General features: G+C 35.6%; 1 protein-coding gene and 1 pseudogene across 25 annotated transcripts in view; both read left to right on the plus strand.

Moving 5' to 3' along the window:
- The window catches only part of plekha5 (pleckstrin homology domain containing, family A member 5), a 183,663-nt gene that overhangs the window by 153,106 nt on the left and 11,468 nt on the right, over positions 1 to 19,089 (plus strand). For 7 of the 25 annotated variants that reach the window (XM_048155904.1, XM_048155909.1, XM_048155905.1 and 4 more), the window contains 6 exons: positions 3,856 to 4,306; positions 5,389 to 5,463; positions 7,494 to 7,613; positions 9,094 to 9,147; positions 12,314 to 12,394; positions 17,227 to 17,292. In XM_048155904.1, coding sequence (XP_048011861.1) covers positions 3,856 to 4,306; positions 5,389 to 5,463; positions 7,494 to 7,613; positions 9,094 to 9,147; positions 12,314 to 12,394; positions 17,227 to 17,292 — 847 coding nt within the window. The remainder of the gene's footprint in view (positions 1 to 3,855; positions 4,307 to 5,388; positions 5,464 to 7,493; positions 7,614 to 9,093; positions 9,148 to 12,313; positions 12,395 to 17,226; positions 17,293 to 19,089) is intronic. The other 18 variants (XM_048155916.1, XM_048155921.1, XM_048155928.1 and 15 more) reach the window with 9 other exon arrangements.
- On the plus strand, positions 13,873 to 13,989 carry LOC125246486 (annotated as a pseudogene).

Raw genomic sequence — 19,089 nt, forward strand, 5'->3', positions numbered from 1 at the left:
AATGAATCGGCCGTTTGAATGAATCGGTTGAATCTCAATGACTCACTCATTAACAGTGATTCGCTGCCACCTGATGGCGGGTTTAATTTCACATTTAAAGTGTCTTTATTTTTGTTTAATTTCAAGTAACAGTATTTAACGTTTTATATTTTCAACATTAAAAACATTTTTATGCATCTGTAACTGCTCTTGACTGATTAACTTTAATAAAGTTTTATCTATAGTTATATATTTAGCTATACATTAGATTACAAATTCTGTACCTGAAAATCTAGTTTAAACCTACATGAAAAACTTGAAAAGCACAATTTATTTAATTTATATGTTTGTTCTGTTGTATTTATTTGTGCTATTACTCGTAATTTGATTATTTGTTATTATTTTATTACTTACTGTTTATTTGTCTAACAATATTTAAAATATAAGTGAGTTAATCTAATAGCTTTTGGTGTCATAAACCTATTTATTGAGGTTAAAAGTAACAAAGACAACGAAAATGATAACTATGCTATTTTATAGGCCCATTTTCTTGTCTTTTACTTTTATTAATTTTTTGTTGTGGGGCCAGTGAAAATTCTGGCGGAGCAAGTAAAAATCCTTAGCGTTGAGCCCTGATATTTTCCATATAAAAACCCAGAAGGCCTTTATTAACCCCCTGGAGCCGTATGGATTACTTTTATGATGGATGGATGCACTTTTTTGGAGGAGCGCCATTCACTTCCATTATAAAGCTTGGAAGAGTTTTTTAAAACTTCAGTTGTGTTCGTCTGAAAGAAGATAGTCATATACACCTAGGATGTAATGTTTATAATGGGATCATTTTCATTTTTGGGTGAACTATCCCTTTAACATAAGTAAACCTCAAGGAACATATTAAAATAATTTAAAAAAAAATCCATGTCATGACTGATTTAAATGAGCATTTCTCCAACTGAACACAATACTTGCTTTACAAGCTGTACAATATGCACTTTACAAACTTAAAAAATACTGTGCGAGTGCATATATAGTTGTATTTTTGTACCCTCCGTCTGTCTGTCAGAAACTACACAGACACACTGGTTTCATGCATCATTCTGTCTGTCTGTCTCTCTGAAACATCAGCAGTGCCAGAGAGCATCAGAACGCTGTGTTTTCTCTCCCACTCTCGGTCCCCTGACACATGCGGTCTACAACAAACTCCAGCGTCTGCAGGCATGAGCTCTTTATCATGACCGAACAGATATTTTTACCTCTGCCCGGTTTCAGTAACTCCGCCGGCCTGGACCGAGCCGAGAGGAGGAAGCTTGTTATGTGGGAGCAGCTACTGCTGTCAGGTGCCATCCTCCGTTTAGCCATGCAGTTGCAGAGTAGGAGGACGTGTGTTTGCTTTGCTTGTCTCGTCCTCCTCTCCTCAGATGAATAAGTCATGGAGCTTTGTGCTCAAGCACCACGAAAATTTGTCTCAAAGTGGATCAGAGTTGCTGTCAGTGCAGGAAGAGGAGCAGGAAGGCAAGCGAGGAGGGAGAACAGCGGCGTGTGTTTGCGTTATTTAAGATGCTGATTCATGCCGATTATCAAAAGGCATCGGTGAAGCGTGTCTCTGCTCTGCCTCCGTCCTCTTTAATATTTTTGCAACTTGTGCACATATCGCAATGCTTGTTTAGGATGTCATCAGCCTCGTTTTTGACAGTCGGTCTTTGCATATGCACGTCTCGTCCAATCACAAACTTTCTTTCCAAACTCTCAGCAGATTGCGTAATCTCATGCTGCGATCTGTTTGTTTATTTATTTTTTAATGCAGCTAACTGAATTTTTGGTTATTTAGTTTAAATATTGAAAAATATGGAAAGAATATATTCGTTTTAAATGTTGCGTTTAGTTTTTTTTAAAATAAATGAATGTTTCAATTAATATTTTTACATATATTCTAATATTTTAAATATTTGTTTTCTTATATTTTCGAGTTTTTTGGTTTTGCCACAAAAACTCAGCTGTCTTCTCTCCTGTATGATTTCAGTCTCTTCAGACATCGCTGTACTGTACATGATTTATGAGCTTCTACATCTTTTGACCTCCTAACTGAACTCCTTTACCCAAGTTTTCTCTTAGTCTTGAGTGCAAAAAATAAATGCAACCATAATCAAAGTACTCTCTCAATATACAAAGTGCAAATAGAGACCAAATTTTTCTTCAAGCATTTTTTCTTTTTTCACAGCCCAGCCTAAGATAGCTTTCATATTGGGAGATATTTGCATGCATCAGGGAGCCGCTTTCAAAATGCATGGTATTGAAATCGCGTTTGAGTGCGTGCTCGCGTTTTACTTTCGCTTTCGAATTCGCGATCGTGCATGCTCTGTGAATAGGGAGCGATGGTGCTGAGAGTGCATTCTGTAAGATCAGACCTTTATCAGACGCTTTTAGGCTCTATAGTGCAACAAATCCTCCGCCATGGTCTCGTCAGTCATCTCGTTACTTACTCTCATCACGTGATCAGTGAACTCTGATTCCTGCTGCACTACGTATGACTCTGCAGCTCGTGTCGGATGAGCTGGATGGGATTGAAGCGACCGTTATCCAACTGAATTAAATGGTTTTTAGTTCTATAAAAAAGCAAAAAGATAGTGGAGGCGTAATGTAAATGTAGCAGTGGAATATTCTATCCTGACTTAACCCTCATACGTCATGTCAATATCACAAGACAGCTTTTCACCTCGACAAGAAATCTCATCACATTTTAATCTCACACCCCTAGTGATTATATATCAATTCTCCTGGAGTGCTGCGTGCTCAATTAAATAAGTTAAATGCCTGCTGTAAAACTATCTGTTGAAAATATTAGATGGTTAATGCTGTGTTAAATAATTGAGTTGGTCTTCTGCATCCAGCCAACATCGTTTGGAGCTTCTCGTGTTCAGCAAATAGAGACACGACTTTTGTGATTGTGCATTTTGGCACTTGGAGCTCTTTATTGATTTCTACTCTGTCAGTACGAGGGTGTGCAAGCCAAACTTTTTAATGGTGCCTATAAAAATGCCAAGGGAACCGAAGTCGAACTCACCAGCTCCTGGAAAGGAGTAGTGCTCGTAACTCTCCCTTAGTCTTCAGAAACTCCACTGGCACACTCTCCGTCTTTCCCATCTGTTTTCCTGCATTTCCTGTTGCTGATGTGTGTATGCTGTAATTATTTCTGAGCGATCGGCAGGTGACAAGTGAAAATTAGAGATGGTTAATGATCAGCCGGAGTGAAAGGTGAAGGCTTTTGTGGTGTTAGCAGCACTGTGACGAGTATAAGCACAACTTTTTTATCATATACTAATGAGTCAGTGTTTAAAGAGGACCTATTATGACCTTTCTGTCTTGATGTTGTTTTTGGGCTCTACAAGAACAGGTTTTCATGTTTTTCCCCATATTCTCCATTGTTGCAGCTCCTCTCTTCCCAGTCTGTCAGAAACTCTTTGTTTAGTTCCTGTCTCTATGAAGCCCCTCCTTCTGAAAAGCACAATGTGCTCTGATTGGTCAGCTGGAGCAGTGTGTTGTGATTGGTCAAGCGCCAGTTTCAACACATTACTAACCAACTCAACCAGGCTCTGCCCCTTTATTTTGTGTATGCCTTTGGTGGGAATTATTTAAATGAGGAATATTGTGACACAAGACATGCTCAAACAGCAACAATAAAGAGTTGAACATGTAAAAAGCATAATAGGACCCCTTTAATTATCACCTGCAGCATAACAGGAAATCATTACAAAGTCAAAGCCGGGCCTTATTAGCATGATTGTATAATAAAACTCTCTTATTCAAGTGGATTGCTCGAAGTGTTGTTGTTCTGTATATCATTGACCTTTCTGTGACGCCACTTTCTTTGCTTTCCAGCATTACGTCCTACCAAACGTTGCCCAGGAATATGCCAAGTCACCGGGCGCAGATCGTGCCGCGCTATCCCGAGGGCTACCGCACGCTCCCGCGCAACATGCTGCGGCCGGACAGCATCTGCAGCGTCGCAGGGTCCATGTACGACCGGGCGCTGCAGCCCACTACGGCAGAGAAGCGCCGCTCCATACGGGACGACACCATGTGGCAGCTGTACGAGTGGCAGCAGAGGCAGGCTCACAGCCGGCTCGGATACGGGACACTGCCCAGCCCCAAAACCATGGGGCAGATCGCCGAGTCCATTCCCACGTCCCCTTCCCACGGATCGCTGGCCGGTTTCCACACCTTCTCCCCTAATCGGCCCCTAAACCCAGATTCCCGCTCTGAAGTTTCCTCACCGGTGTTTCGTGGGGACGTGACTATTGAACGTCGCCACCGACCGCACCTCTCTAAGGTAAAGAGTTATATAGGGTTCCCACAGTTTGGAAAGACTGGGTAAATGTTAAATTGTAAAATTATATATATAATATATATATAATTTTTTTTTTTTTTTTGGTGTACAATTTTTTTTGATAATATTTTAACATTTTCCCAGTCTTTGATTGTTTTTGTACTATATAAAAATAGATAAATAAAAAAATATTTTTAATTGATCTTTTCTGTACTATCTATCTATCTATCTATCTATCTATATATATATATATATATATATATATATATATATATATATATATATATATATTTTTTTTTTTTTTTCCTTTTTTTAAAAGAGTTAACACTTATTAGTAAGGATGCATTCAACTGATCAATTTTTCTATTTTAAATAAATGTTATCCTTTTGAACTTTCTATTCATCAAAATGTCAGTTTTCACAAAAATAAGAAGCAGCACAACTGTTTTCAACATCGCTAATCAGAAATGTTTCTTCATCATGTTAGGATTTCTGAAGGATCATGTGACACTGAAGACTGGAGTAATGATGCTGAAAATTCAGCTTTGATCACAGAAATAAATTACATTTTACTATATATTCACATAGAAAACAGCTATTTTAAATTGTAATAATATTTCACAATTTTATAGTTTTTACTGTATTTTTGGTTAAAAAATTGAAGCTTTGGTGAAAAAAAAAAAAAAGAAAAAAAAAAAAAAAATATATATATATATATATATATATATATATATATATATATATATATATATATATATATATATATATATATATATATATATTATTATTATTTTTTTTTATATATATATAATACAACTGTGTTAGACATGGAAGTGTATTGGTCTGAAGGTGTGGGAACCCTGAATTTATTTCTGTCTCTCACCTCAGAATCTTGCACAGAGACGTCTTTCAGTGATTGTGTAATGACAAAATTGTCGTTTTTCTGAGCCGAGCGGGTGATTATCGGCTCACATTAAATTACAGAGTCTTTAAGTTTCTTTTAATGCTGAGGGTTTAATGCACTCTTCACCAGAACGGTTCGTTCCAATTGTCATGATTGCTGTGCTTTGCTCTTTCTCTGTCAGTATACGTACCCTGCCGAACGCAGGCCTGTTCCTCCCGCACAGAGCATCACTGCACAGTCTCTGCAAGGCAAAACGGTACGCTTTCCCTCTTCTCCACCCACCACTTCCTCTGTGCATTGAAAAACGATGTAACTCGCAGATCCAGAACTTTGCTTTCCTGTCAAACTCTTTGCATTTTTCAGTTGCAAGCCACTAAGGATTCGTTGAGGCTTCTCTGTCTTTGGCTTGCAAATTAGGCTGCTTTGGACAGAATATTTTATGTGCGGCGGTTAAAGCTGCTTATTTTAAATCAACAAAAATCGATTTACTTTCTTAATACATGCTCCTAGTCTTATAGTGCATGATTCATCAAGTGCACGTCGTTCCAAAGGTAAAAAATGTTTGTGATCTTTCATCAAAATATGACTTGATCTGCTTCACCTGAAAATATGCCATGTTATGAAAGTAAAACAGGTTGCAAATGCATTTCATGTTGACGTTCGAGTTAAACGGATATTCAAATATGTTCAGATACACTCCAGTAGCCTTGTGCAGACTCATCTGTTTGTTTGTTTCAATGCAGAAGAGTAGGTTATCCATGCTTTAGGTTGAATTAAATGCCTCTGACAAAGAGAGGAGAGAGTGTGTGTGTGTGTCTATTGTGACAGCAGCACGCAAGAGAAGCTCTAATACCATAAGCTCTTCTTAAAACTATAATTATTATTCTCTTACTTGACGTTTCAAGTTTTGACAGCCTAAAGCCGCCTTTTTCCTGTTAAGCTTATGCTTTTTATTTTTTCATTTTACTAACACAAAATACAATTGGCAGAAATTGCCTGTGATATGATTTCAGGGAGATGGAGCATTTTAATGAAAAAGCCTGCGGTCACTTGATGAAATATTAATAAAGCTCCTCCATATGTGTTTTACTCATCATCACTGGGTAGCTGTTGTAAAAATGACTTTTGCTATAGTCCATGAAATTAAATTTAGTACCTTAAATATTTTGATCATCTCCCTTGGAAAGTTTTTATGATCTTTGTTTTTCATGATATTACTACTTTAATTTGAATTATTATAATCAAAGATGATATGACAAACATAAGATAACCCAGGGTTATTTTCTTCAAGCATCGCTTAATTGATTGGCACAACAAGTTTCTATTGACAAATTAGCATAAACCTGGGATTTTAAGTTTATGCAACTTAGCTGGATCTGTTAGAGCTAGTTAATTCCAGTCTTTCCTGAACATTATACTTTATTACAGTATACTATTATAGTATTTATTAATATTTTCAATTACCTTTTTTAGTAATTTTGTTGTGCTTGATTTTCCTTTCTTATCTCCTTAACTGTCACCGTCCCACTAGATTTCTTTAAATCACATATTTTAGTAATCATCATAAATTAGGTATCATTCGAAAGCTTATGAACTCAAAATTCACCCTGTGTTAACCGGACATTGGTTTACCATGGAAACAGTACTCTAAATTATTTTAGCAGGCTCCTCCCCTAGTGGGCGGTGTCAGGTTTCATATTACAAATTCTATTTGAAGTATTTTATATATAAAACTTTTTCTGACAAAACGCGTATTGTCGGAAAGGTCTCAAGGTTCCATATTGGCTCATTGTTTTGTGATAGAGGTGATAATTTGATAGAAATGTATAAATTTGTTACAGGAGAGTGCTTTAAAAATTGAATGTGGGTGACATCTAGTGGATATTTTTGGTACAGCGCCTAAACAAAATCTCATGGGAACTTTAATTTTTGTAATGTTAACTTATGTCTATATTCCAAAGCATTCTTGAATTATAACCATTTAGGTTTGGATAGTTCATTTTCATGTCCATGCTCGAAAAGGGGGTGACAGTAAGCAAATTTTAGCTGGAAAAACTAAATTGCACTTAGTTTCTAGCCAGAACCTGGTCATTCATGGTTACTAAACTGGTTTATGCAACTTAGCTGGACCTGGCAGAGCTGGTTAATCATGTTGATTAGATATCACAAGTTTATGTCAGTCTATTCAGCAAACATTCAAAAAATGCAACTCAACACAAACACCCCCCCCACGTAACCCACTTCATCACGGCCCACACTAACCGCTGCTCCTGTCGCCCGCTGCAGCCAGAGGAACTGACCCTGCTGCTCATCAAGCTGCGGCGGCAGCAGGCGGAGCTCAACAGCCTCCGTGAGCACACGCTCGCGCAGCTAATGCAGCTAAACCTCGATGCCGCCAACCCAAAGGTCAGCCTCGGTGGATCGTGCGTTGCTAGCCTGTGCATCCCAGAGTAAAGGGCTTGTTAGTTTACCCTTCCAAACCCCAGGCACCTCGCCCTTTTCATTTCCTAGTTTGGTGGTTTTCCCATTGCTTCCGCATGCTGTTGTGGATTGGTTGATGTCTAATGTACTATAAGTTTCAATGCAAGATTTAGTGCTTTACAATAAGGTTGTTAACATTAGTTAACTACATTAGCTATCGTCAACTAACAATGAACAATACTTCTACAGCATTTATTAACTCTTTCCCTGCCATAAATTATATATTGAAAGCAATCTAAGAACGCTCCCTGTATCATCGCTGGAGCTGTCAATCAAACAGCACGAGGGTTCTGGACTCTCGCCATCAATGAATCTCTTATTTACATTGTGTCTGCACTGTTAGTTATGATGAAAGCATTCGTTAGTGTGCAGAAATTGAGTTGCAATGACGAGATCACTGCTTTCATGAGCTCAACAACATGTCTGTGATCAACTACATGATCATCACTGCAACCTTTCATGCCACGATCTAAATATAATGAGAGGGTAATACTTAGCTATTTCCATATGCAAAGCTGTCAGCCAATCACAGCAGTGGTCTCACAGCAGACACGCCCCTTAAAACAGAGCATTCAAATCAGAAGGCTAAAATCAGGGTAGGAAAAATGCCTTTTATTTATAAATTATGACAATTTTTTAATGTAAAAGTCGTACTAACATTATAAGTGCACCCCAGGAAACATTATAAAACAATAAAATAACGCAGTTCATGACCCCTTTAGGATTTATTGGCATTGATGGTTCCATGAAGAACAACCATGGAACCTTTTTAATTGCTCAGAAGGTTCTTTAGATTATTAAAATGTTCTTTTAACAGTTCTATTTAGAACTGTTCACTGAAAGGTTCTTTGGGGAAACAAAATTGGTTCTTCGCTGCAAAAACCCTCTTTAGAGTGTAACAATAATGCTGTAAAAAATATTGCTCATTGTTAGTTCATATTAGCTAATACATTAACTAAAGTTAACAGATGAGACCTTTTGTAAAGTGTTATTTGGAGAAACATCCCCTCCTTTCCACTAACATTTGCAAATCCCTTCAATCCTGTAGGTTTTGATCATGTTTCGTGCGACTGCTGCATGCATCTGACGCAGTTTGAGGAACATGATCAGCAGAAGTTGTGTGTTTGTTTGCTATCCTCTGGTGGACCCGTTTATATGCAAGAACCTTATGTCTGATTTGCTCTTCGGCTTGCTTCATTTAGCTAATAGAAGAAGTGCATGATGAACTTCAGGAGAAAGTGGAGCTCGCAGTTGTTGACTTTGCCAGCAGCGAATGGCTTCTTCAGTTTTTATTTATTTATTTATTTATTTGCACCATCTCTGTTGCACTTCCCCTGCTCTGAAGCCTGAAGTTTCTCGTTTTCTCACTGCTCTCCTCTCATCTTCTTTCTCTTGCCGTCTCTAGAGTGAAATCCTTTCCCATCACCTACAGAGGAATCTCATGTACTTGGACAGCCAGGTGAGGGCCTTTCCTGTTTCTCACTTCCTGTTTCTCTCACTCGTTGTCTTATTTTTCCGGCTACTGTACTTTTATTACAGCACAGATCAAACCCAAGCGTTCTCTTTGTTCTCCGGCTCACAGTTACAGTCGGGACTCGGTGCATCTGCTACGGTTTCTTTGTTCTGTAGATGTTCTGCATCTGTTGAATGCAGATGGTGCCCCTTAAAATAGCAGTTCACTGCAGAGTCATTTCATTCTTTTTGATTGTAGTTTAAAAACAAAACATTTGTATTGTTTAGTTTTTCCATTCTCAATGGAAGCCTATTGTGTGTGTATTGGATTGTTCATATAACTAATAGATCACAGCAGTAACCATTCTGTTTTAAAAACCCTTCAGGAATTACATTTAATCTTTTCTTTACAGGCATAACCAAGTCTTGGGACTTGGGAATTAACTACTCACACCATAAAGCATTATGCTTGGTGTAGTTGAATAATTCTTCTGTTTTTATTAAGTATTTTCAGAAAACAACACTACAGTATTTTATACAAATGCTACTAATACATCACAGCATACTAGGGGTGTGACGAGATCTCGTGCCACGAAATGTGAGGAGATTTTCAAGGTGAAAAGCTGTCTCTCGATATTGCCACCGCTACGTTTACATTACGCCTCCACTGTCGTTTTGCTTTTTATAGAAATAAAAAACATTTAATTCAGTTTGATAACGGTCGCTTCAATCCCATCCAGCTCATCCAACACGAGCTGCAGAGTCGTACGTAGTGCAGCAGGAATCAGAGTTCACTGATCACGTGATGAGAGATGACTGACAAGACCATGGCGGAGGATTCGTTGCACAACAGAGCCTAAAAGCGTCTGATAAATGTCTTTTGTCAAATGCACGCTCAGCACCTCTATTCACAGAATACGCGCAATAGCGAAAGTAAAACGCGAGCAATACCCAACATTTTGAAAGCAGCTCCCTGATGCATGCAAATATCTCCTAAAATGAAAGCTGTCTCAGGCTGGGTTGTGTAGTTGTAACCATCTCTTCTGTATCATGCTTGAAGCAAAATTTGGTCTCACTTTGAATGCAGACTATATTTCAAGTCATGCATTTCGTCATTGAAGATTTCTTAAAAATACTGTGCAAAAATCTTGTCTCGTTCTCATCTCGTGAGCTAACTGTCTCGTCACACCCTTATTTATTTCTACACTGCGTTCCAAATTATTATGCAAGAGACAAATCAGTAAGATTTCTGTACAATAAACATTCAGATTTTAGTTTTTCTAAGAAAATGTTTGTTTGTTTATTTATCCATGTCTTTTTAGATAACTGTATCAATCTCAGACAAAATAATTTGCCAGATCTATGGAAACCCTACTTGGAGGTTGTTCCACATTATTAAGCAAGTCACAGTTCTCATGCAATATGGGGAGGAAGAAAGATCTTTCTGAAGATGAAAAGCATGAAATGGTGCAGTGTTGTGCAAAAGGCATGAAAACAACTAATATTGTTTGAAACTGAATGGAGATTATCAAATTATCATAAGATTTGTGAGTGATTTAGAGCACAGCAGAACTCGGTCAGATAAAGGCTTATTAATGAAAGTTCCTGTCAAAAAAATTAATTGTATTAAAAGGGCAGCTATAAAAAAGCCAGTGTTGAGCAGCAAACAGGTATTTGAAGCTGCTGGAGTCTCAAGAAGCTCTCCATGCAGGCTGGCAGTTGTGCGTAAAGATGCATTTTAGACACCACTAACCAAACCTCACAAAGAGAAACATTAACAGTGGGTCTAGAAATACATGAAGACTCATTTTTAAATAGTTTTATTCACTGACTAATGCCGAACTACAACGGATGGTCTAAATGGATGGATTTCTGGATGGTTGGTGAATGGCCACCACGTTCCAACAAGACTGCGACGTCAGCAGGGAGCTGGCGGGTGATGATTTGGGCTGGAATACTGGGAAGTGAGATGGAGGGTATTAAAATGACTTTTGCAAGATATGTGGAGCTCATAACTGGCCATTTTCAGCTATGGTATAAAAAGGAGGATAGTGCCTTCTGAAATACAATGCACTATGCACTATCCCATGCTGCAAAAAAACACCACAGCAATAAAACTGTTTGAAAATGTATTTCTAAACCCACTGTAAATGTTTCTCTTTGTGAGGTTTGGTTAGTGGTGTCTAAAATGCATCTTTACGCACAACTGCCAGCCTGCATGGAGAGCTTCTTGAGACTCCAGCAGCTTCAAATACCTGTTTGCTGCTCAACACTGGCTTTTTTATAGCTGCCCTTTTAATACAATTAATTTTTTTGACAGGAACTTTCATTAATAAGCCTTTATCTGACCGAGTTCTGCTGTGCTCTAAATCACTCACAAATCTTATGATAATTTGATAATCTCCATTCAGTTTCAAACAATATTAGTTGTTTTCATGCCTTTTGCACAACACTGCACCATTTCATGCTTTTCATCTTCAGAAAGATCTTTCTTCCTCCCCATATTGCATGAGAACTGTGACTTGCTTAATAATGTGAAACAACCTCTAAGTAGGGTTTCCATAGACCTGGCAAATTATTTTGTCTGAGATTGATACCAGTTATCTAAAAAGACATGGATAAATAAACAAACAAACATTTTCTTAGAAAAACTAAAATCTGAATGTTTATTCTACTGAAATCTTACTGATATGTCAATTGCATAATAATTTGGAACGCAGTGTGTGTATATATATATATATATATATATATATATATATATATATATATATATATATATATATATATATATATATATATTTTACGTATTATCAAGCACATCCCAGTGAACACCGTATCTCTTGATAAAACATATCTTGGTGGACATTTTGATGTTTTAAGTTGAGGAAGGATTCTGCTTTTGTCTCCCATGATTTATGTTTTTGAAAAGGTCAACATTATCCAGCAAGGGCTCTTCTCTTTCTTTGACGAAACCATTTATTGTCTTTTAACGTTGTATTGCATTACTGAAGTGCTCACAGTCATAATTCTGGAACAGTGAACAAGAAAAAAGCATGAGTAAAGCAGACCTGTGGTATTTGTCAGGGTCAGAAGCTGTTAAAACACACAGCGTGTGTCTTGCAGTGCTTTGATAACGGCTGTTACTCCTCCTCCTCCTCCTCCTCACGTACTAGATGAAGGAGAATGAGCCAATAATCTTCATGATTCACACTATGATTGAGAACTCGGCGCCAAGGCCGCAACTGTACCAGCAAGTAAGGTCTTGGAACACATGGTTATGCTCCTCCCCTTTCGTGTCATGGGCCCCGCCTCTTTGCTGAAGCTCCACCCCCTCACTGCCCCATCCTGTGTCGGTTGCGTTCCAGCACATCCCATTGGTTTTTGTTGTTGTTGTTGTTGTTGTTGTTTTCTTGTTGAAAGTCAAACTGGTATTGGCATGGCTTGAACGTTTCGTACACCGCATAGCCGTGCGAATCACAGCTACCTGACCAGCTGCTCGTGCTAATGTCGCGTTCATTAGCAATGGCTTCATCCATCACGCCGGCTTTCATGTATTAGCACAATCTCGAGTGTGTGGAGACCAGTGTGGGTTTTTTTGTGTGTTTGGACTCCAAAGGCCCTCTTATCAAGGCATCACATACTATTTTGACCTCTAAAGGGAAAGAACTGTGCAGATAATGTCACGTAAACAAGGTTTAAAGGGCCATTCACATGAAGGATGATAACTGTAACTGTAACGTTTTAATAATTATTCTAATTCTGTGAGAACAGGGAAGTCCACACATTATAGCTATAACAATAATGATACAGAGGAACAATATCGTTGGAATCACTTTGAAAACGATAAAGAAACATTAAGATTCGATTAGAATCCACGCAATTTTAAAGCGCTCAAGCATTAAACACATTATCATTCTTGATGTGAACAGGCCTGAAGTAGCAAGAAAGCATAAAGTAAGCCATAAAAATAACAACTCTTGCCATCTTGTTTTATTAGCAACCTAATGATGTCAATCAGATTGCTTTCTAATTAATGGCAGTGCTTCGTAAAGTCAGCATACAGGGTCAAAGTTGAAATTGCTTAACGTTTAAAGTGTGAATTAAGACTTTACTGGCTGTAAATATTTCTTACCAGCCAGTAGAATTGTATTTTGCAATAGTTATTTTGCAAAAACTATATATTTTGTCCTTGTGACAGTGAGATTATTAAGATTATTTATTTCACTCGTAGCATCATATATGAGATTTAATGAGATCTCACATCTATGAGATTTTGTACATAAAAATATATGAGATATATTCATATTTTGTACATTATGCATTCGTTTTACTAGTTTAATGTGAGGAATATTCCACAAATATGTCAACAAATTGACAACTTCCCTAGTAAAAATTATTAGAAGACTTGCAATTTGCGAAAGACTGTTATTCTCACTGTTTGACATGTATTTGTTGCAGTTCCTTATGTAAGGTTTATATGCTGGATGTTAATTTTGGCTGCATCTTGAGTCTCATTTGTCTTTGTAAGTCGACTTAAAGGGATAGTTCACCCAAAAATGAAAATTCTCTCATCATAATACCACCCCAATGTATACAGTTTGACTTTCTTTCTTCAGATAAACTTAAATTAATATTTTTAGGAAAGGGCCTGTTTACACCTGGTCACTTCATGTGTTTTCGGAGTTCACGTGTTTCCAGTTTTTTTGTATAATTATTATACATTCTGTTTTTTGCCAGCAGCCATATCACCCTGTAGCCCAAGACTGGTTGCCCACTGAAGCTAAGCAGGGCTGAGCCTGGTTAGTACCTGGATGGGAGACCTCCTGGGAAAACTAGGTTGCTGCTGGAAGAGGTGTTAGTGAGGCCAGCAGGGGGCGCTCACCCTGTAGTCTGTGTGGGTCCTAATGCCCCAGTATAGTGATGGGGACACTATACTGTCAAAAAGCACCGTCCTTCGGATGAGACGTTAAACTGAGGTCCTGACTCTCTGTGGTCATTAAAAATCCCAGGATGTCCTTCGAAAAGAGTAGGGGTGTAACCCCGACATCCTGGCCAAACTTGCCCATTGGCCTCTGTCCATCATGGCCTCCTAATCATCCCCATACACTGATTGGCTTCATCACTTTGTCTCCTCTCCACCAATAAGCTGGTGTGTGGTGGGCGTTCTGGCGCAATATGGCTGCTGTCGCATCATCCAGGTGGATGCTGCACATTGGTGGTGGTTGAGGAGATTCCCCCTTCAATATGTAAAGCGCTTTGAGTGCCCAGAAAAGCGCTATATAAATGTAAGGAATTATTATTATGTTTTTATGACCTTGCATTTATTTTATTTTATTTTATTTTATTTTATTTTATTTTATTTTATTTTTAATAATTATACATGCCGTTTTTATGACCTTGCATTTATTTTATTTTATCATTTATTTATTTTATTTTTCCAAATTTTTGTATAACTATTAGTCATGCCTTTTTATGACCTTGCATTTATTTTATTTCATCTTTTTATTTATTTTATTTTTCTGAATTTTTGTAACTATTAGTCATGCATTTTTTATGACCTTGCATTTATTTTATTTTATCTTTTATTTATTTTATTTTTCCAAATTTTTGTATAGCTATTAGTCATGCCTTTTTTATAACCTTGCATTTATTTTATTTTATCTTTTATTTATTTATTTATTTATTTTATTTTTCCGAATTTTTGTATAACTATTAGTCATGCCTTTTTTATGACCTTGCATTTATTTTATTTTATCTTTTATTTATTTATTTATTTATTTTATTTTTCCGAATTTTTGTATAACTATTAGTCATGCCTTTTTTATATCCTTGCATTTATTTTATTTTATCATTTATTTATTTTATTTTTCAAAATTTTTGTATAACTATTAGTCATGCCTTTTTTATGACCTTGCATTTATTTTTTGTTTTGTTTTATTATTTATTTATTTATTTATTTATTTACACCTGGTCACTTCGTGTTTTCGGAGTTCACGTGAACCGTACCCCAGACCACGCTTTTTATGCGGACTCTGGTGCATCCGAGTTCGGAAAACAGCGTTCATATCATCCAAACGAACCAAACTCTGACATCAATCGAACCTGGGTGTGAGGGTGTGATCACATTTGTACTTCGGTTGTCTTGGTTCTTTTGGTCTGGACCAAAAAAGAAAATGATACATTTAGTCCTGGTTCACTTAGCGTTCACACTGTCATTTTTAACACCGAAACTAAATGTACAAAACAAAATCGTCTTTTTTGGTGGTATGCTTAAGCATTCTGTCCTTTTTAGGGTCACATAATGTCCTGATTTTGGTTTGTTTACATGTCTTTGGTCCGCGTTGCGTTCATATTTCAGTCAAACCACACTAGAGTTTGTTTAAAAGCGGACCTTTTCATGGGTCTCTGTCCACGTTTGTTGTGCACCAGGGTTCGGATGGCAGTGTTCACACTTATTCAAATGAACCGCACTAACAGAGCAATCTCATCAGGGTCCTGCCAAGTGTGAACACACCCTAAAAGCACCCTAAAAAGTGAATTGACAACATCGTGGCCATATATTGGTGACGTGAGGGTGAGTAAGTGATGAGAGAATTGTCATTTTTGGGTGATCTATCCCTTTATGTTCAGATTTTACTTCGACAGCAGCTTCCTCTCACAGTGGTGTGAAATCTCAGAAATCCTTTAAAGTCCTAGTCGGAGCGCCTGGAGACTCCAGCTGAGATTCCCCTGCGTCTTCACTCAGCGGAGGTGTCAGGAGTTCCTCTCTCTCTCTCTCTCTGTTCCCGTATCCCTGCTGGCCTGTAGTCGGACGTGTGCGGGCTTTCGGATTTAGTCTCGGCTTTTTCTAGTTTTCATTAGTCACACTAACTGAAGCGCTGACAGACCCGACAGAGGGGGGCGGTAATTATCGCGGTGCACGGCTGACCCACGAACGCTACGGCCTGTAGGGAACAGCTACTGCGGCAGACCTCCTGAAACCTCCATCGCCCTCCAAACGCACAATCCATTTATATTTAACACAGAACATGCCTCTTGCTTCACTCCTTGCGAGCTTTCTTTTAAATTGGCACCCAGACTCTTTGTTTGTGTGTGCGTGTATGTCCCCGTGTCCCGTAGCAGATGTTGTGGACGTGTACGACATGAGCGCTCTTAACAGTTTTGTGATTCTTTCAGCTTTTAGCACACCAGATGGTGTTGAAACAGCGTTATTTCCGTGATGAGATGATTCATATCTGCATAAACTCATCCGGCTGGAATGAGTGTGAATGAGTGTATACAAAAAATGATTTTCTTGCTCACTATTTTTGTCTTGTTCTCTAGTACAAACATTCCTAAATCAAGATCATTTTACTTACGAAGCAATAATGCAAGAGATTAAGTCTTGTTTTAAATGTTTAAGAATAAAAGAAGAAAAATATCTGCCATGCAAGTTTTTTTTTCTGACCCAATTGGCAGATTTTTAAGCATAAATCCAATTCATTTTGATACATTTGTCAGAAAACAAGACTTATTGACTGATATAATTTTGCTTCTCAAGTTTACATATTTTGATTTATGAATGTTTAGGAAAACAAGACAAAAATACTGAGGAAGCAAATCATTTTTTGCATACGTCTATGTTTGTATACGATAGAAAACTTCCATCAAACTTTCCCATTTGCTTCCTCCGAACTGTTTGGATGGAGTTTGCATGTTTATTGTGGATTGTTTGGTTGTCAGTCCCAGTGCTTTTGTATCCAGCGTGACTGTATATATATAAGATCCCTGCTGCCAAACTGACTGCACATGTTTATATTGTACTGGCTGCAATTGTTACATGATTTACTGAAGTTAACTACATAAAAAATGAACTCTTTTTGCTACAGTATGTATTAAGTTATTGTTTACCTTTTTTTGATAGTATATTGAGGAGTAAGTTGCATGTAGAGCAGTTGTAAATCATCTATTTACAGACTCATGTCACTTACTCCATTGCTTAATGCGCAAAAAGCAGTCTCGAAGCAGTCTAGGGCGGTGTTTAACACTTTCTAGGATGATATTATATAATGCATATCATATCTTACGTCATTTCCTCTCATTTCAGCAGATGAGTCCTGAAGAGTACAGAGAAAACACCTACTTGTACAAACCGGAGGAGCTGGACATTGATGTAAGTATATCGTTATAATGCTCTCTTACTGTACACTGATTGCTTTTATGATTGTACGATTACATTGACAATTATTAATTTATGTTTGTGCTTCTGTTCCACATTTAAAAATATATAGTACTCAAAACACAAATTTTATACAGTGATTTACAGTGATTTATACTTTATGAAGGACTAGGAGTGAAACTTAAAAAATGAAGGTATTATCAAATGTGAATTGATTTAAAAAAAAACAAACAAAAAAAGCTATATTAGTAACTTTGCTGAAACTTTACCCATTATTCTGTCATAATTGTTGGTTTTGTTTTTTAAGTTTTGATGTTTCATATGCAATTTATTTTATTTTATTTGAGACTTTTAATTTTTTTTAATTAAATTTTTTTTTCAAGACAGTTTTATTTTATTTGAGACAGTTTTGTTTGATTTTATTTTATTTGAGTCTTTTATTTTATTTTTTCCAAATTTTTGTATAATTATTATACATGCTATTTTTATGACCTTGCATTTATTTTATTTTATTTTATTTTATTTTATTTTATTTTATTTTATTTTATTTTATTTTATTTTTGTATAATTAGAGATTGTTTTTATGACCTTGCATTTATTATTTTATTTTATTTTATTTATGATTACAATTATAATATAATAATTATTATACATGCCGTTTTTATGATCTTGCATTTTATTTTTTATCTTTTATTTATTTACTTATTTATTTTATTTTTCCAAATTTTTGTATACTTATTATACATGCTGTTTTTATGACCTTGCATTTATTTTATTTTATTTTATTTTATTTATAATATGATTATAATTATAATATAATAATTATTATACATGCCGTTTTTTTGACCTTGCATTATTTTATTTTATTTTATTTATTTATTTTATTTTTCAAAATTTGTGTATAATTATTATACATGCCATTTTTATGACCTTGCATTTTTTTTTATCTTTTATTTATTTACTTATTTATTTTATTTTTCCAAATTTTTGTATAATTATTATACATGCTGTTTTTATGACCTTGCATTTATTTTATTTTATTTTATTTATTTATTTTATTTTATTTGAGACTTTTAATTTTTTTTAATTTTATTTTTTTTTCAAGACAGTTTTATTTTATTTGAGACAGTTTTGTTTGATTTTATTTTATTTGAGTCTTTTATTTTATTTTTTCCAAATTTTTGTATAATTATTATACATGCTATTTTTATGACCTTGCATTTATTTTATTTTATTTTATTTTATTTTATTTTATTTTATTTTTGTATAATTAGAGATTGTTTTTATGACCTTGCATTTATTATTTTATTTTATTTTATTTATGATTACAATTATAATATAATAATTATTATACATGCCGTTTTTATGATCTTGCATTTTATTTTTTATCTTTTATTTATTTACTTATTTATTTTATTTTTCCAAATTTTTGTATACTTATTATACATGCTGTTTTTATGACCTTGCATTTATTTTATTTTATTTTATTTATAATATGATTATAATTATAATATAATAATTATTATACATGCCGTTTTTTTGACCTTGCATTATTTTATTTTATTTTATTTTATTTATTTATTTTATTTTTCAAAATTTGTGTATAATTATTATACATGCCATTTTTATGACCTTGCATTTTTTTTTATCTTTTATTTATTTACTTATTTATTTTATTTTTCCAAATTTTTGTATAATTATTATACATGCTGTTTTTATGACCTTGCATTTATTTTATTTTATTTTATTTATTTATTTTAATTTTCAAAATTTGTGTTTAATTATTATACA

This window comes from Megalobrama amblycephala, linkage group LG14 (assembly GCF_018812025.1).
Source record: "Megalobrama amblycephala isolate DHTTF-2021 linkage group LG14, ASM1881202v1, whole genome shotgun sequence".
Classification (NCBI taxonomy): domain Eukaryota; kingdom Metazoa; phylum Chordata; class Actinopteri; order Cypriniformes; family Xenocyprididae; genus Megalobrama; species Megalobrama amblycephala.